This window comes from Puma concolor, chromosome A3, assembly GCF_028749965.1.
Source record: "Puma concolor isolate L17-30 chromosome A3, mPumCon1.1.hap2, whole genome shotgun sequence".
Lineage (NCBI taxonomy): Eukaryota > Metazoa > Chordata > Mammalia > Carnivora > Felidae > Puma > Puma concolor.
Window position 1 is genome coordinate 77497733 of NC_141669.1, and position 27803 is coordinate 77525535.

At 35.9% G+C, this 27803-nt stretch overlaps 1 protein-coding gene across 1 annotated transcript in view; it reads left to right on the top strand.

Moving 5' to 3' along the window:
• The window catches only part of LRPPRC (leucine rich pentatricopeptide repeat containing), a 112564-nt gene that overhangs the window by 31461 nt on the left and 53300 nt on the right, over positions 1-27803 (top strand). Inside the window, exons 12-23 of the mRNA XM_025932164.2 lie at positions 116-234; positions 1723-1816; positions 4826-4892; positions 19219-19246; positions 21253-21310; positions 22429-22535; positions 22758-22835; positions 23175-23219; positions 23571-23684; positions 24719-24849; positions 25556-25641; positions 27061-27268. Of these exons, the coding sequence (XP_025787949.2) occupies positions 116-234; positions 1723-1816; positions 4826-4892; positions 19219-19246; positions 21253-21310; positions 22429-22535; positions 22758-22835; positions 23175-23219; positions 23571-23684; positions 24719-24849; positions 25556-25641; positions 27061-27268 (1135 nt within the window). The remainder of the gene's footprint in view (positions 1-115; positions 235-1722; positions 1817-4825; positions 4893-19218; positions 19247-21252; positions 21311-22428; positions 22536-22757; positions 22836-23174; positions 23220-23570; positions 23685-24718; positions 24850-25555; positions 25642-27060; positions 27269-27803) is intronic.

The following is a 27803-nucleotide window of genomic DNA, read 5'->3' on the forward strand; positions in this document are numbered from 1 at the left end:
AAATGAGTATTCTTTCATACATTATGATTCAGATAGTAAATAAACTGAACTTTCTGATCTTCTGTTAATTTGTTCCAGGTATTTCATTTCTGTGCTTCTAAATTTTATCCTATAGGTATAATTGAAGTTCTCAAAGCAATGAATGAAGTGGGAGTAAATCCTGATCAGGAGACTTATATAAATTACGTGTTTCCATCCTTTGGTAGCGTGAGGTCAGTTCGTGGGGTTTTGCAGGTGAGTACAAGTAAGTGTGGTTTTAATTTCATAATTGAAGAGATTTCTTTCCTCCCTAATTGTTTAGTAGTAACCCCCAAAAAAGAAAAGTCATTAAGCTTAGTACTAAAAATGGTCATTGTCTGTATACAATTTTCTAAAAGCTTTGTAAAAACACCAGTTAGTGTAACATCTATAGTGGTTAAACTTAAAAAACTTGAAAAGGTAAAACACCAATTTTCTAGTGTGTTAAAAGGCAATATGTCAATATCAAGAAAAATGTAAATAAAACATTTAGACGCTCCTTAATCCTGCTTTACAGTGTAACTACAAGTTTTCAGTTTTTGACCATTACTTTTCACTTGTATATGAATTTTCATAATACAGTCTTAGTATACTTACCATACATAGTACACTTATTCTTTTTTTAAAATAATCTTTTGTTTGACTGCAAAGCATTATTTTCCTACCCAGTAATTCCTGTTCCCATCACAAGAGGCAAGGCATTTATGAAGGGGCAAATGAAGTAATTGACTTGGATAGTGCATTGGATCAGCAAGGGCTGTACTTTGCGTTTTCAGAACAAAATGGTCTGCAGTTAGGAACATTATGGCAGAGCACCAGCCACCTTAATAAGAAATACTTTATTTAGAAGGTCTGCTTCCTAGGTGGTTATTCCCATAATGCCTAGATTTTTCTAATAATTTTAGTGTTCTTTTCTTTCTTTGAAATAATTACATAACTACAGTCCTTTTAAAGGCAGAGTTTATATCTTAAGTGTCTTTACCTCTCTTCCCTGAGTATTTAGCAGAGTATTTTGAGCCTGTGGTATACATATTTTACTGTTAAAAAATTTATATTTAAAAATTCATTTCCCCACAGGGTCTTACTTCCCCAACCTACTTTTTTCACTTGGCACTTTCTATTCCAGTGTGTAATTCCAACAGTTATTTTTTTATGCTTGAGTGCTGTTTTATTGTATGGATATACCTTAATTTATTTCTAGTTATTGCTTATTATTGATTAGGTTGCTTTCAATATTGTGCTAGTATACAGTGAGTCAGTAAATGTATTGGAGTTGAATTTTGGCTCAGATATTAAATTATTAAACAAATGATGGCATTGGGCCACATGATTAACCATTTGGTGTTAAATTGTTTAACACCATTTGGTGTTAAATCCAAGTGCATTGAATTTTTATTTTGTTATGAATGAGAGAATTGGTCTCATGCCTTCAATAATAAATTCTTTCTAGAAGGAAGGCATCCTAAGGGTAACACATATTTGAATTTGAAGATTAGGTATTTAATTTGGAATGTTGAAACTCTCATAGTTTTTGTTAAAGTTCATTTATTCAGTTTACGTATTGTTCTAGAAAATGATTGTTTTGGGTGAAGGATTATCAAAGAATGTGTTGATATAAAGAAATGGGAAAACAGGAAATTTGAATGGCATATCAACATATTTATAGCTGAGGCATGTTATCATTGAAATATGCTTTATCCCTAGGAAAATGGATGTCTACCTGAAAATAATGTATTTTCACAAGCTGAATTCAGAAGTGAAGCAGTTACTGGGAATTTATCCTATGTTTTATCATTTTGTAAGTATGCAACATTAGCTGTAAACTTGACAGGTATTGATTTCAGTTACTATTGAGGGCATACAGGGTAGTTCATGTCCTTGATACGTACCTCAGGGAAGGTCAAGGTAACTTTCTGTGTTTTTTTAATATGTTTTGCTTAAGCGAGATTGATAAGACAGTTTATGAGTTTAACTTATGGACAATTTGGAAGTAATTTTAAAGTTAAAAGAACCTTGGAGATTATTTGGTAGTAGGTTAGGACCCAGAAGACTTGGTTCTATTTATAATTAAGCCACTGATTATGGGACCTGGAACAGTCCTTTTGCTTCAATTTCTTGAAATGGGGATAGTGTTACTTCTCTGCCTTGTGCAAGTCAGTGTGAAAATCATAGGAGATATTGTTTCTGAAAGTGTTTTCTAAACTGATGCGTATTATAGCCACTGTTCCATGAAGCCCATCTCCTAGTCCTCATTAACCAAAATACAGCAGATGTTTACTAAACACTTAACAAATGCTATGGTGCTTTACAGTGTTCATCACATGTTAATAAAATTACTTGCATTGATGGATGAAGAAAGGCAGAGATGTTAAATGATTTGGTCAAAGTTAGTGATTGAGCCGGAACCAAGATTGTCTCATTTGACCTGATTCTTTCACCCTACCCACATTTTGATGAATAAGACATTTCTTACAGTTTTCATTTTTGAACTTATCTATGACATTACTTGACCATTTTTCTAATCCTGTGAAAAAGATGCTGTTTAAAAAGAAAACGCACAAACATCAGTTTCTATACTCCTAAAATGTTAGAAGTCCATCTTGGATTAATGTGTACCCAGACTGCATAGGTGGAAACATTGTAAAAACCATATTACTGGTATTGAAAATAGTTCATCGTAATATCATAAGGGAAAGGCAAGGTGTTCAGTATGAAGAATGGTGACTCCTGGAGGTGTAGTTATTTGAGTTTAAGGTTGGGTGTTAATGCTAGCTGCTATCTGAGGGTATTGATTTTGCCTTCTACTCAGTATAATATAAAAATTTGCCTTCCTCACAGGTCAAAAACAGAAGCGTTAGCAGAGGAATCTGGGTGCACGAGGTGTATACACGAGAGCTGCCTTTTCCCTGTAGCATCCATTCCGCTTTGTTGTCAGCCACCTGATTTTAAGACTTATTTGTTGCTAAGGAAACTAGATGCTTTTTGTCGGCAGCTTTCATCTTGCTAAGATGTTTCTGGTCACTTTTTAATGAACAAAAACTTGACAATATTCTGTAAAATACTAGTGTGAATAGTATAAAAATAACGTTTCAAGAGGCTATTAAATTTGAAAAAGAAAAATTCTAGGAACTTAAGAAGTACTTCAGGCCACTCCTGTCAGTGCCCTCCCCTCCCTGCTTTGATTTACAGGTCTTTGAAAAGCAGTTAGTTCTATAATTGCTGGTATTCCCTGTAGGCAGCTCTGAGGTAGGCACTTTTGGTTACTACATCAAAAGGAATAGCAAGTAGTAGAGAAGAATAAGTGGCTTGTCTTGATCCACTTTGTGTAGTAGTAGGAAACATTTCCCCACTTGTGTTTGTAGGCGTGGAAAATTAATTTCATCAAGCAGTTTTATTAAAGGTTGCTGAAAAGCATGTAGTTATGTCCACTTTAAAACTTCCTTGAGTGACTAAATGCTGGTCATTTAAAAAATGATTTTCAGATTTTTTAGTTCTGTGTAAAACCATTGAGAAACTTATATTCCCTGTTGAAGGATATAACAGTTTTCTTATGTGTGTGAGTTAAATTTTAATTCATGTTTAGAAGAGATGGGCAAATACTCTTAAAATCTTATGTGACTTTCCCATGAGTTGTGTTTTTGTTTTTAAGTTAACCAGGTATCTTAATCTTCACTAAACTGTATTTATTAATTCTGTTTTCAGAATTTACCTCGACTATGAGCTCCTCTCTAATTCTGTCCATCTTGGATCATTCAGTACTCACATTATGTATGAAAAGATTAAATCAGTTACTTGCAACATGGCACCATTTTAATACAGTGGCAGGGAAAAATAAATTCAGAAGTTACCTACTTTGATTTCCTCCCTTGCTAGTAAGGGTTATGTGAAGAATCAGGCCTTATGTGGTAAGGCAATCAGGCTTACGATGTCATCATTGAAACATACAATGTCGTAAATTGTTAAATGATAAAATGAATAATAGAACAAGCAAATACTTAGAAAAGTGGAAGGTGAATATAAATCAGTTATCTAACAGAGGTGAAGACTTATTATGACTTTAGGCTGTCACTCTTACGTGTATGAGGTTATTGATCATAGTGGAAAATGGAATGACAAAGTGTAAGTGGTTCTACAGAACCCAGTGCTACTCTGAGAAAAGAACTTCTTACATTTTTTTCTAATGTTTATTTTTGAGAGCAAGCGTGCGTGAGACGGACAGAGTCAGAATTTGAGCAGGGAACAGGCAGAGAGGGAGAGAGAGGGAGGGAGACACAGAATCTGAAGCAGGCTCCAGGCTCTGAGCTGTTAGCACAGAGCCTGACACGGGGCTCAAACCCACGAACCGTGAGATCATGACCTGAACCGAAGTCAGACGCTTAACCAACTGAGCCACCCAAGTGCCCCAGAACTTTTCTCCTTTAAAGGACAGAAGTCCTATGGGTAGTTACAGTTTCTTCCTTTGTAGGGCCACATTGTCTAGTAATGTACAGTTTTGGCATGCGTACCAGACTGACTGTCAGTGTGCTGGTAGATTACTTATTACCATTTATACCAAAAAAACCACAAATTCATTAGTTGTATATATTCATGAACATGGAATAAAAATGTTTTTAAAGGATGGCTTATGTTGTAGGTATATATTACTGCATTATCTAATTAATTTTGTATCAGAACATTTCCATTTTAAAAACAATTTCCAAAATGAAAATGAAAAAGTATTGCTATAAATGTGTTTCCAAATAAGGTGATAATTTTTAAGTTTTTTGGGTTTGGTCTGGGATTTAATGATGATCACTTTCTTTTGCAGTGGAATCGAATACATTGCCTTTCTCATTTGCTTCTTTGAGAGGCAGCCTAATTCTAGGCTTTAGGAGGTAAGATGATTGCCTTACATAATGTTCTATGCCTGATTGCTCCTGTTTTTTTGATCTGCTGTGTAAGGAAACATACAGATATTCTTGTCTTCCAAATCTTTCCATTCACTAGTTACCTGAAATAACCTTACCTGTTTTCTTCTTCCTGTTAATTAGTTGACTTGAGTGCAGGCAGTCTTTTATATCATCTTTTCCAAGAAATACACACAGATTTGGTAAAGGTCTTGTATCAGAGAAGAAAGCACTGTTTGAAAATGGCAGGTTGGAGTTCCAAAGTTGTATGTATGTTTGAATGGTACTTTGAATATTTAATTACAAGGTGACTTTAGTGAGGATAATACTACGGTCTTCCTCTGTGTGCTCAGGGGATGTTAATGACCTTTTTCCTTCTTAGTGTTGTTATTTTCAAAATAATTCAAACATAATGAGTTGAAAGTATAGTAGAGGAAACATCCACATACCCTTTATGTAGAGTCACCATTTTTGATATTTTGCTATATTTGCTTTCTCAAACATATATGTACACACAAGCACATATGTATATATGCTTTTTCCATTTTTGCTGAACCACTTGAAGTTGTAGACATCGTGATTCTGGATCCTTCAGCTTTTTTCTCTTTAAGAACAAGGTCATCATCGTGGGGCACCTGGGTGGCTCAGTCAAGTGTCTGACTTCGGCTCTGGTCACGATCTTGTGGTCTGTGGGTTCGAACCCCATGTTGGGCTCTGTGCTGACAGCTCAGAGCCTGGACCCTGCTTTGGATCGTGTGTCTCCCTCTCTCTCTGTCCCTCTGCTGCTCACACTCTGTCTTTCTCTCAAAAATAAATAAATGTTGAAAAAAATTAAAAAAAAAAAATAAGGTCATCGTCTATATAATCACAATACCGATATCACTCCTAAAATTTAATAATATTATAATATCATCTAGTATACATAGTTCATGTTTATTTATTTTTTTTTTTAATTTTTTTTAAAAAAAATTTTTTTTTTTTCCAACGTTTATTTATTTCTGGGACAGAGAGAGACAGAGCATGAACGGGGGAGGGGCAGAGAGAGAGGGAGACACAGAATCGGAAACAGGCTCCAGGCTCTGAGCCATCAGCCCAGAGCCCGACGCGGGGCTCGAACTCACGGACCGCGAGATCGTGACCTGGCTGAAGTCGGACGCTTAACCGACTGCGCCACCCAGGCGCCCCCATAGTTCATGTTTAGATTGTCCCTAGTTCTAAATATTTCTTTTATAGCTATTTTACTTTTTGATTGAGGATTCAGTAAGTGCATGCATTGCATTGGTTGCTGCCTCTTTATATTCTCTTAATCCAGAACAATTCCCCTACCTTCTTTTTGTCTTTATGACATTAACTTTTTTGAAGGGTCCCAGGCTATTTGATCTGTAGAATGTCCCTCCCACATTTTGTATTCATCCAGTTTCTTTCTCATAATCAGACTCAGGTTGAATATTTTTAGCAAGAATACTTGATAGGTGATGGCATTTCTTATTGCAGCAAGAGATACAATGTTCGTGCCATCAGCTGAGTTTGATCACTTGGTTATGGTGGTGGCTGCCATGTCTCTCTTGCAAAGGAACCTCACTCCCTTTGTGATTAGTGAGAAGTCTGTGGGATGATACTTTGAGACAGTGGGTCTGTCCTCTTTCACAGAACCTTTCATTCAGTGTTTTTTAGCAGTCGTTGGTAATCCTTGTTGAATCAGTTGTTCACAGTGGTAATTACAAAAGGACAGGTTTCTAATTTTGTTTTCTAATTTCTAATTTCTTTTTTTTTTTTTTAATTTTTTTTTTCAATGTTTATTTATTTTTGGGACAGAGAGAGACAGAGCATGAACGAGGGAGGGGCAGAGAGAGAGGGAGACACAGAATCGGAAACAGGCTCCAGGCTCTGAGCCATCAGCCCAGAGCCTGACGCGGGGCTCGAACTCCCGGACCGCGAGATCGTGAACTGGCTGAAGTCGGACGCTTAACCGACTGCGCCACCCAGGCGCCCCTCTAATTTCTAATTTCTGATACTAATCTCAGTAATTTTTAGCCTGTTTCATCAGTGGGAACACTAGGGTTTTTTGTAGACCTCTCCAGCACCTCCCTTGCAGGCCAGGAAAGGTAGAACAGGTCGGTGGGATTCTGTGTTGCTACCATTTCCAGTGTGGTTCCACTCTTTTCAGTCATAGTTTTGAATTAGGTTAAAACACAAACCAAGGGCTGCACCTTTAAAGTTTAAAAATACAAAATACATAATTAAGTGGATCAAAATGCTAGTAGAGCCAGATTTTTAAAAAACCCATAAAACTAAGAACCAGGGCACATGAGTGGCTCAGTTGGTTAAATATCTGACTCCTGATTTCAGCTCAGGTCACTATCTTACAGTTTTGTGAGTTTGAGCCCCATATCTTGGGATTCTCCCTCTCTCTCTTCCCCTCCTCTGTGCTCTGTCTCTCTCAAAATAAATAAGTAAACTTAAAATAAAAACCCATAATATATTATGAAGTGAAATAGTAACATTGTCATTTGTTTGTCCTTGAAAGTTTGTTGTATAAACTTCCAGGCCTGTGTATTTCCTTCTTTAACTTGACTGATGTTATGTTTTTGTAGTCCGTTTGAATGGCAGTTGTTACATTTCACATGTCCTAGTCTTCTTAAACAAGGTATTTGGACTATAAAGTTGGTCCAGTGTGACGGAAAAAAACCACACTGTACGTTCTGGTATATACCTAGGTCAGTCATTGAGCTGGGAGTGCCTCAGTGATTGAAGTATGCAGAGTTGCTTGCCTCTACACTAAATTTGTTGTGTTTTCTGTTTCTGCTTTTTAAAAAATGTTTGTTGGGGCGCCTGGGTGGCGCAGTCGGTTAAGCGTCCGACTTCAGCCAGGTCACGATCTCGCGGTCCGTGGGTTCGAGCCCCGCGTCAGGCTCTGGGCTGATGGCTCAGAGCCTGGAGCCTGTTTCCGATTCTGTGTCTCCCTCTCCCTCTGCCCCTCCCCCGTTCATGCTCTGTCTCTCTCTGTCCCAAAAATAAATAAAAAAAATAAAAAGTTAAAAAAAAAAAAAAAAAATTTAAAAAATGTTTGTTTATTTGGGGGGGATGCAGAGAGAGAGGGAGAGAATCCTAAGCAGGCTCCACACTGACAGTGCAGCTGAATCTCACAAACCGTGAGATTATGATCTGAGCCATTATCAAAAGTTGGATGCTTAACTGACTGAGCCACCCAGGCACCTCTCTGTTTCTGCTTTTTAATTTTGTGTCATCATCTTTGCTGTAAGAGCTTTTGCTTTGCTCTTGACATCTTTCAGTGTATTTAAGTAACCTATGCATCCTTCAGTAATTTGCTATTTTTGATTTATTGTGGGCTGGGAAATTAGGTAAACTAAGTTGTTGTAATTTGGAAAAATAAACAGTTCTAAGTAAGGGCATGGGTATGTATCTTTCTGTTACTATTTTGTGACAGATTTTGTGGCAGCTGTTTGGATTATTAGAACATCACCTTTTGTTTGTTTGGTTTATTGCGCTATCTCCAGTTCTAGATTAATACCTGGCACATGGTTGAATTAATTATGGAGGCCTTTTTGTCTGCCTCTGTGTTTAGGCATTCCCTTTAATTCAGCAAGTATTTGTTGTGGAGATTGGAGGCGCTGGTTGGGATCAGACTGAAATGTGGTGAATAACATATGGGAACTTGTCCTTTATCTTGAAGAAAGTAGACTTAATTTGTGCAGTGCGGAGGCTTGGCTGAGGCAGAGATACATTTAGAATGTAGTTTAATCTCGGATATATTTCTAATTTCTAGGAATCCAATTTGGATTTTTTAAACATATCTTCCATATCTCCTTGACATGCTTATGCTTTTTTTTTTCTTCTTTCATGACTAAATGGAATATTGTCAATAGGTGTTTTGATGTGTCTATTAATTCTATTGTTTGTATCATTTCTGGTCTGTTTCCATTGGTTAAATTTTTTCTCAGTATACATCATACATTTCTGTTTCTTTGTAATTTCTGATTGGAGGCCAGTTGTAGATTTTATTCTGTTAAATGTGGATTTTTTTTTATTCCTTTAAATATTTTTGAGCTTTTGTTCTGATGTTTTGAGTTAAGTTATTGGAACAGTTTTCTTAGTGCTTGTTGCTTTTATGCTTTACGCAGGACTAGATCAGCCTTCAGTCTAGGATTATTCCCAGTAAATTAATCCAGCTCCATTATTGAGGCAGTATTCTTGTGAGTATTTTGCCTGCTAGCCTATGTTTTTGTTGTTGTTGTTGTTGTTGTTAGTATTTTTAAATAATTTCTACACACAGCATAGGGCTTGCACCCACAACCCCGAGATCAAGAGTCACATGCTCCACCAACTCCACCAGCCAGGCACCCCTAGACCATGTATTTTTGAGATCATTGGGAATGTGAGCTATTACAACCCCTGTGTGAGTTTTGGGAATTGTCTTTTTCAGTCTCTCAAAAGGTCTTGGATAGTTCCCTAGGCTGCAGATTGTTACCTCACTCAGATGTGATTGTAAGTACTCCGCTAAAGACTGAGGCCAGCTCTGCAGATCTCCAGAGCTCTCGGCCAGGGTCTCTTCTCTCTGGTAGTCTACACTGCAACAAGTTGTAACTAGTCCCTTCCAGGAAAGTATTTTTAAGTCTTCAGGTTCAAAACTGTTACATTGGTGAGTTTGTCTTATTGTAGATACAGAAAAGTTTCAGCCTGTGGTAATTTGGCATTGTTCATAGCATATTTTTAAGCATTTGTAACTAGGTGATTTCTTTCGCTCTCTCCCACCACAAAAACTATTAAAAATTCGGAATGTAATTAATGTTGTTACAGTCCAGTATCTTAGGATTAATGTAGCTTTCTGTTCTTTTGTTTGATGCTGAATCAAATAGTATGTATATTTTAAAATCCCTTTGTAGGACATTTAATACAACTATTAAAACAGTCACCTATCCCATGCTTCTCCAGGGTCTTGTACTCTAGTTTAGAATTGGCTGAATGAGAAGACAACTGGGTACTCATCTGCATTCCCAATAGAGTCCAGATTAACCCTCAGCAACTCCCGGGAGGATGAACACAGAAGAGATTCACTTAATTACTCCTTACCAAAAGTAAAGACTATGAAGGATTATTCATAGTCATTCGAAATGTAAGAAGTTCTAGAGCATTAAATGAGATACTGTAGTCACTTTAGCTAATCATAAGGGAAACTTGAATATGCATTTCAGTATTGGAATGCAATTTTGGGATAGTTCTCTACCCTTAATATAAACTGCCTTTTAAAAAAAGTAAAATAAAAAAACCAAATAAACTGCCTTCTAGTAGTACGTCCAGGGTCTGTGAGGAAATAGTTCCTAGCATGTGTTCTGTAACCTGTTGGCCCAGATTAATTTTTTATGCTATCCCACAATAGTTTTGAAATACCAATACTGTTTTCTCCATGTCTTCTGAGAGTAGTGTTTGGTGAGCTAGTATTTCTGTAAATTGATCATCTCAAGACCTGGTCATTGATTACCAATCAAGTATATGCCTTTCTGGGGTGCCTGGGTGGCTCATTTGGTTAAGCATCTGAGTCTTGATTTTGGCTCGGGTCATGATACCAGGGTCATGGGGTTGAGCCCCGTATCGGGCTCTGTGCTGAGCATGGAGCCCACTTGAGATTCTTTCTCTCTCTCTCTCTCTCTCTCTCTCTCCCCCCCCCCCCCCCGCATTCTCTCTTTATTTTTTTTTTCTTTTTTTTTTTTTTTTAATTTTTTTTTTTTTTCAACGTTTATTTATTTTTGGGACAGAGAGAGACAGAGCATGAACGGGGGAGGGGCAGAGAGAGAGGGAGACACAGAATCGGAAACAGGCTCCAGGCTCTGAGCCATCAGCCCAGAGCCCGACGCGGGGCTCGAACTCCCGGACCGCGAGATCGTGACCTGGCTGAAGTCGGACGCTTAACCGACTGCGCCACCCAGGCGCCCCCGCATTCTCTCTTTAAAAGAAAAAGAAGTATATGCCTTCCTAAAATTTTCCAGTTTATAAATTGTCTGTTAACATTTGTAGGCAAAGTCACCTGTAGAAAACTATTTAAATTCAATACTGCTTAGTGAAGATGAGATTATTTAAGATTATTAGGGAATTCTTAACTCTAAACTTTTTTAAAAAAATAAGGCTGTTTTTAAGACTTTTTTTTTTTTAATTTTTTTTTTTTTCCAACGTTTATTTCTTTTGGGGACAGAGAGAGACAGAGCATGAACGGGGGAGGGGCAGAGAGAGAGGGAGACACAGAATCGGAAACAGGCTCCAGGCTCTGAGCCATCAGCCCAGAGCCCGACGCGGGGCTCGAACTCACGGACCGCGAGATCGTGACCTGGCTGAAGTCGGACGCTCAACCGACTGCGCCACCCAGGCCCCCCTTAAGACTATTTTAAAGGGCATTTTAGATCTGACTGATAAAGTTAGTAAATTCCTATGTCAGATTCAAGGCAGGCTGACATTAAGTATGAGTAAGACTTTTCTTTCCTCCTAATAATAGTGCTAGCTGAACAAAGTTCAAATAAGAAAGAGGGCAGTATACATATTATATATTACTGAATACTACCACCAGAAATATTGAGTCACTTCTAAGACACAAAATGTCACTGAAGCTAGTTCACAACTTGGCTGGGAATATACCATGTCAAAAAGATAAATGTTTCCAAATTGGCATGCCAGTATTTAAGTCTTTTTTTGCCACAGAAACAGAGTTCTGTGATAGAAGGAGGGATTTCCTGACCCAATGGCAATAGTCTAAACTTGGCAAGTAGGAGTTTGTTTATTCCATTGAAGTGGTGCTCCTTTCCATGTGTTGGGGGAAAAAAAATGAAGTTTCTGGCATTACCCTATTGAATTCACCAAGTTAAATGCCGGATTGTAAGGCCCTCTTTTCAGTCAGAAAAGATGCTCCCATTCATGACATCTTTATAGAAGCAGAGGAAGTATTTCATGAACTATGGTTTAAGTGCTCAGAAATTTTAACTTATTTGTGTGTGCCAAACGCTGGGACCACAAGATAATAGGTTCATCCTTGAATCCAAGGATGAACAGGAAACTTACTGTCACCAGGTTGTTCATAGTTGGGAGACCAGAAAGTAAGAAAGCACCTGCAAACTGGTCTTGATCATTACCAACGTGTAGAGGAGAAGGTACTATGTCTTCTACCAAGGTCAAGGGAGGGATGAGTCCAGGCTAAGATGTGCAGAAAAGGTGCTGAGCTGAGTATTAAAGGATGAGTAAGAATTTGTTTAAGGCAAAGGAAGTGCATTCCAATGATCTCTTCTAAGTTGTGAGGTTTGGACTTTGAGTCATGGCTTTGAGCCATTGAAAGATTTATGTAATGAAGGTAAGGCTGACAGTGGATATTCAAAGAGGAGAGAAATGGGTGCAGGTAAGGGAAGGTGATCCACAGTTTGTGGGGTCCTTTGAGTTGCCTTTTGAGGGACCTGTGAAACTTTATTTAGCTGTTAAAAAAAATTTTTTTTTTAGAGATGGAGAGCACAGAGAGGGGCAGAGAGAAAGGGAGGGAGAGAATCTCAAGTAGGCTCTGCATTTAGTGTGAAGCCCGATGCAAGACTCCATCTCACAACCCTGAGATCATGACTTGAGCCAAAATCAAGAGTCAGATGCTTAACACACTGAGCCTCCTAAGCGCCCCAGATGGATTTGTTTTGTTTTGTTTTGTTTTAAATAATCTGTGTGCCCAATATGGGACTTGAACTCATGACCCTGAGATCAAGAGTCACATGTTGTACCAGCTGAGCCAGCCTTTCTCAGTCTTTCTCTTTCTACTGTACCTAGCCTTTCTAAGTCTGTTTCATCTTCTGTGAAACAAGGAATTTTAAAACCTACAGGATTGTCTTAAATATAAGGAATATTCTTATATTCCTTATAAATTATAAGGAATATTCTTATATTCCTTATAAAACATAAGGAATATTCTTATATTCCTTATAAAACATAAGGAATATTCTTATATTCCTTATAAAACATAAGGAATATTCTTATATTCCTTATAAAACATAAGGAATATTCTTATATTCCTTATAAAACATAAGGAATATTCTTATATTCCTTATAAAACATAAGGAATATTCTTATATTCCTTATAAAACATAAGGAATATTCTTATATTCCTTATAAAACATAAGGAATATTCTTATATTCCTTATAAAACATAAGGAATATTCTTATATTCCTTATAAAACATAAGGAATATTCTTATATTCCTTATAAAACATAAGGAATATTCTTATATTCCTTATAAAACATAAGGAATATTCTTATATTCCTTATAAAACATAAGGAATTTTCTTATATTCCTTATAAAACATAAGGAATTTTAAAACCTACAGGATTGTCTTAAAAATAAGTAAAAAAATATGAGGTACCTGGAACCCAGTACAGAGGATTGCTTAAGGAGCAGATAGGAAGGAAATTTTTGAAAGGAGTCCTTTGAAAGGAGAAGCATCAGTAGGAGACTGGTGGAGAATGATCAACAACACAAATCTCAAAACTTAGTCAAGGGAGATTAAAAAGCGTTAGTTGAAATTTGAATAGAGATTAGTGGTTATTTTAGCAAGAGTACTTTCAGTGGAGGTTTGAGGCCAGAGACCAGATAGCAGTGAACATTCAGTGAAGAAGTGTTGCCTTTTCTTGACAAAAACTTAGTTTTAAAAGATTCTGCACTTTTTCTTTGAACCTGTGCCATCCATCATGAAGGTTCACATTCAAGGTAGTGCTTTTAGTCATTGTCAGTTGTTTTAGATAAATGTACAGTTTTGAAAGTTTATTTCTATGCCTTTCCTAGGTACTTATTGCCAGGTTGGAGGGCAGTTTAGTATCTTAATATTTTTTATTTTATGTACGTTGATGTTTGGTGAGAGATATGATTAAGTAGCTTTTCTTAAAAAAGGAAGCCCAGCTTATTAATGTTGAGCATTGGAATAGAGATGCAACATTTAGACCAGAGATAGTGTTTGTCTTTTTATTTATTTATTAATAAGAATTTTTTATTTTTTATTTTTTTTATTTTTTATTTTTTAAAATTTACACCCAAATTATTTAATGTTTGTCTTCTACTATGGAGTTTTCAAACATTCACAAAAGTAGACTCCCAAGTACCCATTAGCAAACAGTTAAGATTTAGACCATCTTGTTTCATTTGTTTCCTCCCCTGCCCCCCCCCCCCCCCAACTTGGACTCTTTAAATTACAGACCTCTTGTCATTCTACCTATAAATACTTCAGTATACACCTCAGAACTTACTTTAAATACAACAACATGACCACTATAATATTATCACACCTGACAAAATTAGCAGTACCTGAGAAGAGGGATTCATCAGCTTCCCAAAAAGGGGTCCATGATACCAAAAAGGTGACAAACCGCTCTTAAGTCTTGCCACTTACTGTTGTGTGCTTTGGGGCATTGGCTTCTAACTTGCCTGCAAACTTCCCTGCTTCTCACTCCCCCACCACCCTGCACCCCTACCAATTCCTTAGATGTGGTAGGTACCCATAGGTTAAGATTCCTTCGAATTAAATCAAAGCTGTTTCTGGCCTGGTCAGAAAAGATGCCTTATTTTTATCAATATAGACTTTACTGTATCTTACATTCACTGTGCGGCATTATATTTTCATATCTTGAGTTCTCACCCTTCTTTCAGTTAACTATTTGGCAAAATAAAAGTTTTTTTTTTTCTTTTCTTTTTGCATATGGAAACGTCAAGTAGTCCAAGGAGGCTGCACTGTAGTCAGTGGATGGGCGAGATGAAAACTCTCATTAATAGTTGAGACATTGTTTTCTTCTACAGCCCTAAGCTATGATTTTTAGGTCAGTTTATCATTTCTTCTGTTAACTGATTTCTCAAAGAATTTTTCCCAAATGAAAACAAACACTATACTAAACACAGGGCTTCATACACATTTTTTTCTACACCTATAGCTAAGAGTCCATCTTCTTTTTTCAAAATTCCTTAATGTGCATCAGTGGGAGGGATGATTTCATCATGCATGGACATGTTTGTAGTTTTTATTTTGAAATAATTATGGAATCATAGGAAGTTGCAAAGATAGGACACAGAAGGCCTATGTGCTATCTACCCATTTCCCCCCACTGGTTATATCTTACATAATTATAGTACATTATCAAAACACATTGGTATAATGTGTGTGTATAGTTCTGACATTTTATATTGTGTGTGTAGCTTTGCGTAACCATCACTGCAGTGATGATAAAGAACTACTCCATCACCACAGTTATCCTGCATACCCCCCCGCCCAGGACTCCCCCTGTAGTCCTACCCCTGCCCCCACCCCATCCTTAACCTGTGGCAACCACTAATTTGTTTTCAATTTATATAATTTTGTTATTTTGCAAAGATAATATGAATGGACACACAAAGTAAATCATGTTTTGAGACAGGCCTGTTTTTACTCAGCATAATGCCCCTGAAATTCATCTAAGTTTTTGGTGTGTGTTGATAGTGCATTCTGAAAAAAATAATTTTTTTAAGATTTTATTTTATTTTTATATTTTAAATGTTTATTTATTTATTTTGAGAGAGAGAGAGAGTGCATGCACGCGTGTGAGATGGGGGAGGGACAGAGAGAGAGGGGGACAGAGAATCCCAAGCAGCCTCTGCACTGTCAGCCAGAGCTTGATGGGGGACTTGAACTCACAAACTGAGACATCACAACCTGAGCTGAAATCAAGAGTTGGATATTTAACCAACTGAACCACCCAGGCACCTCTTAAGATTTTATTTTATTTTATTTTATTTTATTTTATTTTATTTTATTTTATTTTATTTTATTTTATTTTGTTTTGTTTTGTTTTGTTTTATTTTATTTTACTTTATTTTATTTTACTTATTTTTTTTCAATTTTATTTTTTTAAATTTACATCCAAGTTAGTTAGCATATAGTGTAACAATGATTTGAGGAGTAGATTCCTTAATGCCCTTACCCATTTAGCCCATCACTCTTCCCACAACCCCTCCAGTAACCCTCTGTTTGTTCTCCATATTTAAGAGTCTCTTATGTTTTGTCCCCCTCCCTGTTTTTATATTATTTTTGCTTCCCTTATGTTCATCTGTTTTGTCTCAAAGTCCTCATATGAGTGAAGTCATATGATATTTGTCTTTCTCTGACTAATTTCACTTAGCATAATACCCTCCAGTTCCATCCACGTAGTTGTAAATGGTGAGATTTCATTCTTTTTGATTGCCGAGTAATACTCCATTGTATATATATACCACATCTTCTTTATCCATTCATCCATTGATGGACATTTGGGCTCTTTCCGTACTTTGGCTGTTGTTGATAGTGCTGCTATAAACATGGGGGTGCATGTGTCCCTTTGAAACAGCACACCTGTATCCCTTGGATAGATGCCTAGTAGTGCAATTGCTGGGTCATAGGGTAGTTCTATTTTTAACTTTTTGAGGAGCCTCCACACTGTTTTCCAAAGTGGCTGCACCAGCTTGCATTCCCACCAACAGTGCAAAAGAGATCCTCTTTCTCTGCATCCTCACCAACATCTGTTGTTGCCTGAGTTGTTAATGTTAGCCATTCTGACAGGTGTAAGGTGGTATCTCATTGTGGTTTTGATTTGTAATTCCCTGATAATGAGTGATGTTGAGCATGTTTTCATGTGTCGGTTGGCCATCTGGATGTCTCTTTGGAGAAGTGTCTATTCATGTCTTTTGCCCACTTCTTCACTGGATTATTTGTTTTTTGGGTGTAGAGTTTGAGAAGTTCTTTATAGATTTTGGATACTAACCCTTTATGTGGTATGTCGTTTGCAAATATCTTCTCCCATTCTGTCAGTTGCCTTTTAGTTTTGCTGATTGTTTCCTTTGCTGTGCAGAAGCTTTTTATTTTGATGAGGTCCCAGTAGTTTGTTTTTGCTTTTGTTTCCGTTGCCTGTAGAGACCTGTTGAGTAAGAAGTGTCTGTGGCCAAGATCGAAAAGGTTTTTGCCTGCTTTCTCCTTGAGGATTTTGATGGCTTCCTGTCGTATGTTTAGGTCTTTCATCCATTTTGAGTGTATTTTTGTGTATGGTGTAAGAAAGTGGTCCAGGTTCATTCTTCTGCATGTTGCTGTCCAGTTTTCCCAGCACCACTTGCTGAAGAGACTGTCTTTATTCCATTGGATATTCTTTCCTGCTTTGTCAAAGATTAGTTGGCCATACGTTTGTGGGTCCATGTCTGGGTTCTCTTTTCTGTTCCATTGACCTGAGTGTCTGTTCTTGTGCCAGTACCATACTATCTTGATGATTACAGCTTTGTAGCATAGCTTGAAGTCCAGGATTGTGATGCCTTCCTGCTTTGGTTTTCTTTTTCAAGATTGCTTTGGCTATCAGGGTCTCTTCTGGTTCCATACAAATTTTAAGATTATTTGTCCTAGTTCTGTGAAGAATCCTGGTGTTATTTTGAGAGGGATTAAGATTTTATTTTTAAATAATATCTATCTGCACCCAGCATGAGGCTCAGACTTACAACCCTGAGATAAAGAGTTGCATGCTCTACCGACTGAGCCACCCTGGCGCCCCCATTCTGAATATGTTTTTAGAATAAAAAATAAGTGCCTTGTTAACTCCATATACCAAAATTCAGTCCACTCAAAGCTGCCCAACATCAAGTTTAAAAAGGTATAGATTTAAAAAGGCTTGTAGATTTTGTGGGTATTTTACAATGTAAATATATGTAGTAAATATAGTCTGTAAGTTTTAGTAAATTATATTTGCATTATAAAATTACCATTAAGGGGTGCCTTGGTGGCTCGGGTGGTTGAGTGTCCCGATTCCTGAGTTTGGCTTGGGTCATGATCTCACGGTTAGTGGGTTTGCGCCCCATGTCAGTCTCTGTGCCGACAGTGTGCAGCCTGGGTTTCTGCTGCTATCCCACTCATGCTTTCTCTTCCCAAAATAAACAAACGTTAAAAAAATAAAATTACCATTAAAACACATAGTCTTTTTAAAGTAGATGATATATTTAAATTAAATGTACAGAACTTGTAGACATTAAATTTATGAAGCTTAAAAATAGTGTAAGACTGGTTACACTGGTTCACTGGTTATCCTGTTTCATAAATGGCTTTTCATTTAAATAGGAGAAATTTGGGTGAGACATTCTTTTTGCTTTCTTTGGAGTAATTTCAGATGTATAGAAAATTGGAAGGATGGTACAAAGAACTCTTATATGCCCCGTTTACTAACTTTTAGCATTTTTCGACATTATTTTTCTACATTATTATTATTCATTCACTCAATCAATATACACCCATGCTTATTGTGTGTATGCATGTGTGCATGCATCAATCAATGTACACACATATACATAATAAAATTTATGATTTTGGGGGGGTTATTCTACAGAATAAGGATATTCTTTTTTTTTTTTTTTTTTTTTTTTTGTTAAGGTTTTATTTTTAAGTAATCTGTATACCCTACAAGGAGCTTGAACTTAGAAGGGTACATGCTCTACTGACTGAACCAACTAGGGGCCCCGCTACACAACAAGGATATTGTTACACAACCACAGCACAGTTTACAAATTCAGAAAATTTAACATTGATGGAATACTTTTATCTAATATGGCTCTTTTTATTCTAGATAGATAGATAGATTTATGTATGTATGTATGTATTTCCCCCCCTGTCTTCCAGAAGCTCCTTCATGGATGGATGTTGTCCTTTTTCTTTAATTTTCTCTAATCCAGAATGTTTCTTCAGCTTTTGTCTTTTACATTAACATTTTTGGGGAATACAAGCCAGTTATTTTATAGAATATTCCTTACTGTGGTTCCCCATGATTAACTTTAGGTTTTACATTCCTGCCTGGAGGAATAGCACTGGAGTGATATTCTGCCCTCAGGGAGTTAAATCTAAAAATCACACATTGTCCATCAGCAATGTCCATTAGTCTAATTTTGATCACCTAGTGAAGATGTTGTTCAATTTGTCCATTATATGGTTTCTATCTTTACTAAGACAAGTAATAAACAGTCTGTGGGCAGATGCTCCGAGAGTATGCATATATATATCCTGCTCTTTCAAACTTGGACGCAAAGATTTAGGGATGATTCTTAATGATTCTTGTTTAAATTAATCATTATTTTGATTGAGTTCAAAGAGTCAGCCTTTCCAGATTATCCCAAAAATTCAACTTAACTTTGGAAAAATTCATTTACTTACTTTTTTTATGGCTTTTATCTGCATTGCATATAATAGTTGCCAGTGTGTTGTAACTTACAATGTTTTTTAAGCCTCTGGATTTATTTTTAATCCTTTGCTGCCCTCTGCAGGTCTATGGATATAAATCTTTGGAGCAAGGTAAGTACTCCTCATAATGCAATTCATAAGGTGATTTCTAAAATGCTTTTAAGAGCAAAAGTTATAGTAGCTTCGTACATTTATGATATATTATTATAAATTAATGAATTTTAGAGTCTTGAAATCGGTAGTTTTCAAACTGTCTTCCTAGAGCCTGAAATTGATTATTGCAGTGATCCTTGACTTCGTCCTAAATTCTTCGTAAGGTTTTCATCTTTTCCAAAGGACAGCTGTTAACATTATTGCAGTGACGTTTGGCATAAAATTTAATAATTAGTTTTTAAGTTATATATACATATGGACATTTATGTGTCTCTGTATATGAATGATGTATAGATCAATTTTAAATTGCTAGTTTTTTAAAAAGTTAATTGCTTTTATGCAAGAAGTACCGTTACCCTTATGCTGAATTGCAGGAAACATTTGTAGCTAAATAAAATCAGAACATACATCGTTAACAGGAATTTCCAATTTATATATTTTTTAAAATCTAAATTTCCATAGGGGTGCTTGGGTGGCTCAGTTGGTAGAGGGTCTGACTTCGGCTCAGGTTATGATCTCACAATTTGTGAGTTCGAGCCCCACATTGGTCTCTGTGCTGACAGCTCAGAGCCTAGAGCCTGCCTCGGATTCTGTGTCTCTCTCTCTCTCTCTCTGCTCCTCCCCCACTCACGCTCTGTTTCTCTCTCTCTCTCTCTCTCTCAAAAATAAATAAACATTTAAAAAAAATTTTTTTTAATCTAAATTTCCTTTAATTCTGTTTTAAGTATTATACTGCCAAACTATACAGTCAGTTATAACTTATGCTTGGGATATCTGTATTTAGAAATGATTTTTTGACTAGAAAGATTTTTTTATTGGTTTATTCATGAAATGTGTTTTTGTTCAAAATTTAGTATTAAATGTGGCTATCTTACATCTATTAGATGGCTATAAATTACAACTTCTAGTAGGATTATATTGTCTATCTTCTGTATATGTCTGTGTTAGTGAAAAATAGTTTGTAGGTAAGAACTGTTTCATTTTACTTTGTTTTTAAGTACTGTCTACCTTAACTATCCTTTGAATTGCCATTAACTGCAGCATGATTTACATGGTGGAGTAAAGTGGGATGTGGCCAATTTTGCCTAATTTTCTATATTAGCAAATAAATAGTAGTAGAAGTAACTGCATTTTGAGTTGTCAACACTTGTAATATGTGCCAGGCAGTATTTTAAGAGCAAATAAATTCAGTCGTAGAATACCCATAAAGTAATTTAGAATTCTTAACTCCCTTCTTACTATCTTCAGCCCAAGGATACATAGTCAAACACTGTGTCCAAAAGTTACAAGTCACTACTATAGGTTTTGTAATCATTTTCATCATGAAATACGTATTTGGATTTCTTTTGTTAAAATTGGCTTGCAGAATTAATGTTGAAGAATTAGTGGTGTGTATGTCTTTGAGTATTTGTGCATTCCTCTGCTAAGAATCCTTGAGAACAAGCACATTAGAGCTCTTGACCCCTTTGGTTTTAATGCCATTGAAATGACTGGGAAAATGTCGTTTGAAAAAAAAAAAAAACTAAAAAAAAATTAAGCTATTTACGAGTCCAGGATATTTTTACTTTATTACTTCTGTAATACTTCATTTAAACGCGGAAACTGGCCAGGTGTCAACAAGACCAAAACAACATGATGAGAAATAATACTGGTTGGTAATTCCTGTAAGCTCTGTCCTGTTTCTAACAATTTATTTAAAGCAATATATAAACAAATCGGTTTAGTGACATTTCATGAAACACTGTAGTTTTTCTTCGACATGGATTTGTTTTGTTTTTGTTTTTAAAGACCTATTATTTAAAAACGAAACAATCTCCTTGGCAGGTGGGGTAGTGTTGAATAACTGTGATATAGAATAATACCTTACTGGGGAGAGGTTTTATTATTTCAAGAATTCAATTTCAGATTGTATTTGTTCTTGTTTGCTTCTCTTGCTGCAATGCGCGCATTTTCTGTCTTACCAGATAACAGAACTGTTGTACAAGGATGGACGTTATTGCCAGGAGCCTCCAGGACCAACGGGTAGCGTTTCAATTTCGATGATTGTAACTTATCCACAAATCCATTCTTCTGTGTAATGATGGGCTAGAAGGATTACGGCAGTAAACATTTTCTTTTTGAAAGTGAAATTTGAAAACATTTGGTTATAAATCTTTATATTGATAACTACAACATTTTGAGATCTATGAGGTGTTTGGTTTTATCATTATAATTTTTTTAAAGACAGGGTTGGAGGCTTTTTCCTTCTTAGATATTGAAGAACTGCCTCTTACAGCACCTACCAAAATAGGCTTACAAACCAGTATTCTTAGTGTTTGTTATTTTACTGTTTTGGAGGTATAGTTAATTTTAAATTTGTAAGATAGTAAAAGAGATCTTTAGATTTATTCCTACGTAAATATAATTTATTATCCAAAATCTCTTATTTTGACATTTAATGGTTTTTGTTTTCCACCTAATGAAGCCTAGATGCTTTTCTTTATGAAGGTTTATAAAGAAAACCTATATGGTTTTCTTTAAGAAGGTACCCTTCTTGAAAGTTCAGATTTTCTATTCTAGGTATTAACATATGGCCCTCTACATTTTATGCTTGAACGCATAGGAAAATTACTGTTGTTACAAAACATCTTTGTTAATCTTGGTTTTTCATTGGCTAATAGGCAGCTCTCCACAGGATTACTGTATCTGCTTATTAAAATTATTTAACTTTCTGTACTCAACACTTAGCAGCCATTTCTAATTTTACATGTTCCCCAAATATTGTCCACAAAAAAAAATTAGTACAGAAATGTGTACAAGGCATTTATTTATTCTTCCTACTCGTGGTTTGGACAGGAAAGGGGTAAGGCCTTGGGCAGGACCACTTCTGTCACAGAGTGGTGGAAAAAAATAGATTGAAGTAAGATTCAGTACTGAAAAGCTGTCACTCGGTCTGAAAATAATTAATATTCCTTTCACTCACCAGTTAGATATGTGCTCCCAAACCACATAATCTCTATGCCTCAGTGATCATTGTTGCCATTTCAGAGCCTCTCATCAGGGTGACATCTCACACCAAAATGATTTCTTATAAATTAATCTTGATAACATGACAGTCTCAGTAATTTTAGTGGAATGCTTTCTCTTGTTTTTTTCCACAGAAGCTGTTGGCTATTTTCTTTATAACTTGATTGACAGCATGAGTGACTCAGAGGTACAGGCCAAGGAGGAGCGTTTGAGACAATACTTCCATCAGCTGAAGGAGATGGTACCATTTCATTTTTTGCTATATAATGCCTGTCCTGTCTGACATGTATCTATTAGATTTGAAATTGCTGCTTTTAAGTACAACCAGACCACTTCTCAATGACATACACGAGTTGGAGACTTAAATTATGTCTGAGATAATTTCTGTTAGACAAATTTCAGTTTGGTTGTCTAAAACTCAGGATGTTTTTTTTTTTTTTCTTCCTCCTTTCCCTTTGCACAGAATGTAAAAATTCCTGAAAATATCTACAGAGGCATTCGTAATCTACTGGATAGCTACCACGTCCCTGAATTGATTAAGGTGTGTGAAATAGTAAACTTTTTAAAAATGCTTGATTTATATATAAAAGCATGTTAAAATTTTACTTAAGTGTGATGCTTTTGGACAAAAAAAGTTTACGTGGCAACTATGAAAATAAGGTTTTTTTCATTGATGGTTGGTAAATATTGCTTATATATCTCAAAGAATGTGTTTAAAACATTAATTACAATGGTTAATGAAGTATGAATAGAATTTCTGGAAGATTTTGAAAAGATGAAAACATAGTAAAATGAGCTGAAACTCCTAAAATCTGCTTTTGACATTTGCTGATATACTTTTCCATATGTTTTTTAATTCTAATTTAAATCTCAATTTTAGGATGTTAATATGTTGGTTGACAGAGAGAAGATAGACTCTCGAAAAGTAAGTAGGTTTTTTTGAGTAGATTCTAGATGCTATATAACCACCACATTTAATGAGAATTCTAGATTTTGTCCTTATAAAACCAGTGATTCCTAGCATTTTTGTCATCAGTACATATCTAAGAAGTTAGTAACAGCTATTCCCTATCTTAGAAAAATCAGCATATCTAAGAAATTCGCATATGTATCTCAGGAACTTCAAAAACCCTTGGAGTCCATCCACATCCGGCTCCCCAGATTAATATCCTTGATAGCACTCTTGACATCTAGGAAAGGTCAGTTTAAAGGGAAGAATGACAAGGGGTACATTTTCTTTTAGTAGTAAATTTCTCTTTTCTTTCCATTCCTGTAGACTACGCAGCTTACATCATCTGTTTTGGAGTCTACACTTGAAAAACTAAAAGCTGAAAATCAACCTATAGGAGATGTCCTAAAACAACTCATACTAGTGCTTTGTTCAGAAGAGGTAATATTTGTTTAAGTATTTCAAATATGCCATTAAGGTAAAAAAAAAATTCTTATAGATAAAAGTAAGAAAGCCAAATATAATATTTATAATTTTCACAATTGATTATTATACATCATGTGTGAAGAGTGCAATTAAATGAAAGGTTAACTAATTTCAGCTACACCTTGAATGGCATGTTTTCGGGTTGCTGTAGTTTGTTTACGATAATCTGCAAAGTGAATGATAGTAACAGCCGTGATAGGTTTATCATACATGCCAAATGTCCTTTCAAGCCATGGCTCCGGTCTCTTATATCTAGATTGTCAAGCAACTGATACATGCAGTAGTCATTTGCAAGTCAAATATTACTAGGTTGTTAATGCAGGGATTGAAATTCCATTTTCCTGCTGGAAAAAAGCTCTTTCTGAGATAAAGGGTCTCTTGCATTTTTTCAGCAGGCGTCCAGCTGTACTTTGTGTTCGTTTTAGTGTGTGTCTGCAATTTGTGGTATATCACTAGACTTTTTCAGTTTCTAGTTCAATATGATTTGGTTGTATGCCTGTGTTTCTAGGGGAAAAAAGCATAACTGAGTTTAAGATTATAACATGGTACTGTTGAATTGTAAAATATTGCTTCACTTGGATATTAAAGTAGACTGTGAGGAGCTTTGCGATGATACATATTTCTCTGTGTGGACATTGGACTGCGAGTAGGAGCTGACTTGGTACATATTTAATTTGGACATCTTTTTTACAATGCAGTACCTACAGTACCTACAAAGCTAAAACATCAGATTTGACATAGCAGTTCATGTTGCGTTACATGTAACAAATCTTTTAAACCCTACATATGTATCTTGGCTGCTTGTGAAAGGTGAATAAAAACACCCCAAGGAGAAAGGTGAAATTATTAACACCGGATCCATTTGTTTTTAAAGTGCTGTTAACTTTTTCTACACTCCGAGTGTTAAACTTAGAGATTTTACATTTTTACTTTTATATCATTTTATACCATCTTCCTTCTTTCTTTTTTACTTCTGTCCTTTATTTTAGAACATGCAAAAAGCTCTTGAATTGAAAGCAAAATATGAATCGGACATGGTTGTTGGTGGCTATGCAGCTTTAATAAATTTGTGCTGTCGACATGATAATGCAGAAGATGCATTGAACCTGAAACAAGAATTGTGAGTACCCTGGCACTGGAACAAATCATCAGCATTTATGCGGGTAGTCAGTCCTTCATGGATCGTGTAAATCGAATATTCCTCTTATAGAATGTAATTTTTAAAAAATCTTTTTTGTCATTGTTTTTTGAAATTTCATAAAATGACTCCCTTTGATTAATTGCAGCTTGTTTTCAGCAAAGAGTCTTTGTTTAAGTATGATAAGACATCCTGTGCCTGAAAGCCAAGGATTTTTCCCCATTGATTATTCTACAACTGCATATCACAACAGGGGTGATTATAAGGCTTAACATTCCCCTTTCTCTTCTGTAGTGTGAACAACATTCTGTCCATTTCTCAGGTATCTTTGGTTTCCCATCCTGATAGATTTTTTAATTAAAAATAATGTCTTTGAGTATTTCAATGTTTATCACAAAGTTAGAATCACGTAAAGTGCCACGAAGCAAAGAGTTCCTTCGTTTGTAACATTTGCAGATGGTGTGATGCAATAAACATGTAGTGTTAGGTTTTTACCCTTTTGTCACTTTGAGTATAATTACATGTGAATTTGAATATGGCTTCAAAAATAAACCTTCACAGAAATGTAGAGGCCCACACTAATAGCAGCTCAGAACAACTGATGAGTTTTGAAAAGTGATAACATGGATATTGCAGTTCTTTTCACAATCAACTTTTAACATAACATAAATGTGCCTTTAATTTTTAGTGACCGTTTAGATCCATCTGCTGTCCTTGACACCAGCAAGTATGTAGGCCTTGTAAAAGTATTGGGAAAACATGGCAAGCTCCAAGGTAAGCCTCGGCACATAAAGGAAATAGGTGATGCAAGTATCTTGCCACTGGAATAACATGTGAATTGATATTAATGGTATATCATGTCCTGCAAAGTGCTTGAACACTTTGCATACAAATTTGCATGTGAATCCATCCAGAGCTGCGTGGACAGTGTAGGCCATTAGTTTTAATGGATTGGCAAGCTTGTCATTTACATTTGCACAGCTCAGTGCTTTTTGCATTTCTACAGCTAGTTTTTATTAGCATTGCTGTTTGGATTGAGTTTGAAGATCATGACTTATGGCACAATTTGCTTATATGCCTGCACTAATGGCTTTGTTTTTGCTTAAGAACATCTGAAGGCTGAACGTAAAACCTATAAACATACCCTTTATTTAAGAATATGATTTCTGTTGTAGTCTTTGTCTTAACTTTTAATAACATTAACAAAAAATGTATATACCTTAATAAGTTTTCATTTAGAAGTTTGCAGGGAAAACCTTGCTGATTTTACAACTGAGATGCATGCTGTAATTTTCTCACTGTTGAGATAATACTAAGCCTAATTACTTACACTTGATCATAGATTCTTACTGTTTGCTTGTTTCTTAAATTTCTCATTGGGCTTGATTTTGAAACTTCCTTTTTAGCCTTCCTCTCCTTTTTATTTCTAGAGAAGATATTTAAAGAAAATTTTTACAGTGAAAAATGTAAGGAGGAAATACTTGATCTGAACGTTGAATTTTTTCTTGGGACGTCCTTCTAATACAGAAAACTCTTTATAAGCATTAGCCTGCTTTTTAAAAATCACTTTTTGTAAAACGGTCAAAACATTTTGTCTGGGCAATAATTAAGAACAACATTATAAAAACGCACTTATTCCATATCCTAAAATGTTTGTTTCTGCCTTCCTAATGAAGCTTAATGAATCTAATGTATTAACATGCAGTCTTTTGGAAAGCTTTCATTGGCTCTGCTTGGCTAATTAGTATCGACATAGCAAACAGGCCCTATCGGTATCAGACCATTAGTCTGGCTGTATATACAGTGTAAACACATCTTTATTATCTGGCCTCCTGACAAGCCATCTGCTGAAGAAACAATGATGTGATTTAGCAGATGTTAGCTTTGAACGATAAAAGCCTCCATTTAGGAGGATCTTACAGCTATAGGGCAGACCGTACAGGGTTATGTGGTGCAGAGTGGGCACACAGTCCCTATCTATAATTTGTAGTCAAAGTTGCAGGGAAATGATAAAACCATGCTATTGTGGATTTATAATTGTAGTCTCGTTTAGAAATGCAAGTAGTAATTAACTTGAAATCGGCATTATACACTAGAATTTACATTCCTGCTGGGCTTGAAATGCTGTTTTAATAGCAGTTTGTTTTCCCTACATGAAATTACCTAAGGGTCTTTTGTGTTACTTCATTGTAGATGCTATTAACATTCTAAAGGAGATGAAAGAGAAGGATGTTCTTATCAAAGATGCAACAGTCTTGTCCTTTTTCCACATCCTGAATGGCGCAGCTTTAAGAGGTGAAACTGAAACAGTAAAACAGTTGCACAAAGCCATCATGACTCTGGGGTTAGCGAAACCATCCACTGCCTTAAGTTCCCCACTGGTCACTCTGTATCTGGAAAAGTAAGTTAAGTGAATTATGAATTTTAAATCTTGGTATTCAAATAATGAGGCTAATCATTTGGGAATTACACTTTGTAAATACTCTGTGGTGCTATGGAAGCCTTGGAGGTTATTTACCACAAATAAGAGGACTTTTATGGGCTAGATGACGTTGAAAATGACCAGCAGCTCTGTGGCCCTATGGCTTACTTCTCAATGGATTGGTGTGCGCTGAATTTTTTTGTGGGGCATGTGATGATATCACATGAAATTGAATCTAATTTTTCCCAGTTATGAGCTTTAGAGGTGTTAATTATTAATATAAGAAGGAAGGATTCTCTGGGGCTTTTGATTCTGCATCCTGATTGTTATTCGAGTAGTAATGTAGCAGCATCTCTTTGGTGCTCCTTTTCTCCATGTTGTAATTGATTTTAATAGTATGTGCCAATACAGGTTTTCTAGCTTTGATAAATGCTGTAGAGGATGTCTCTGTGCGTTGGAGGAGGAAGATGAATTTTGTAGATAGGGTGAGGTTTACTTAGTTTGAAAATTTTTA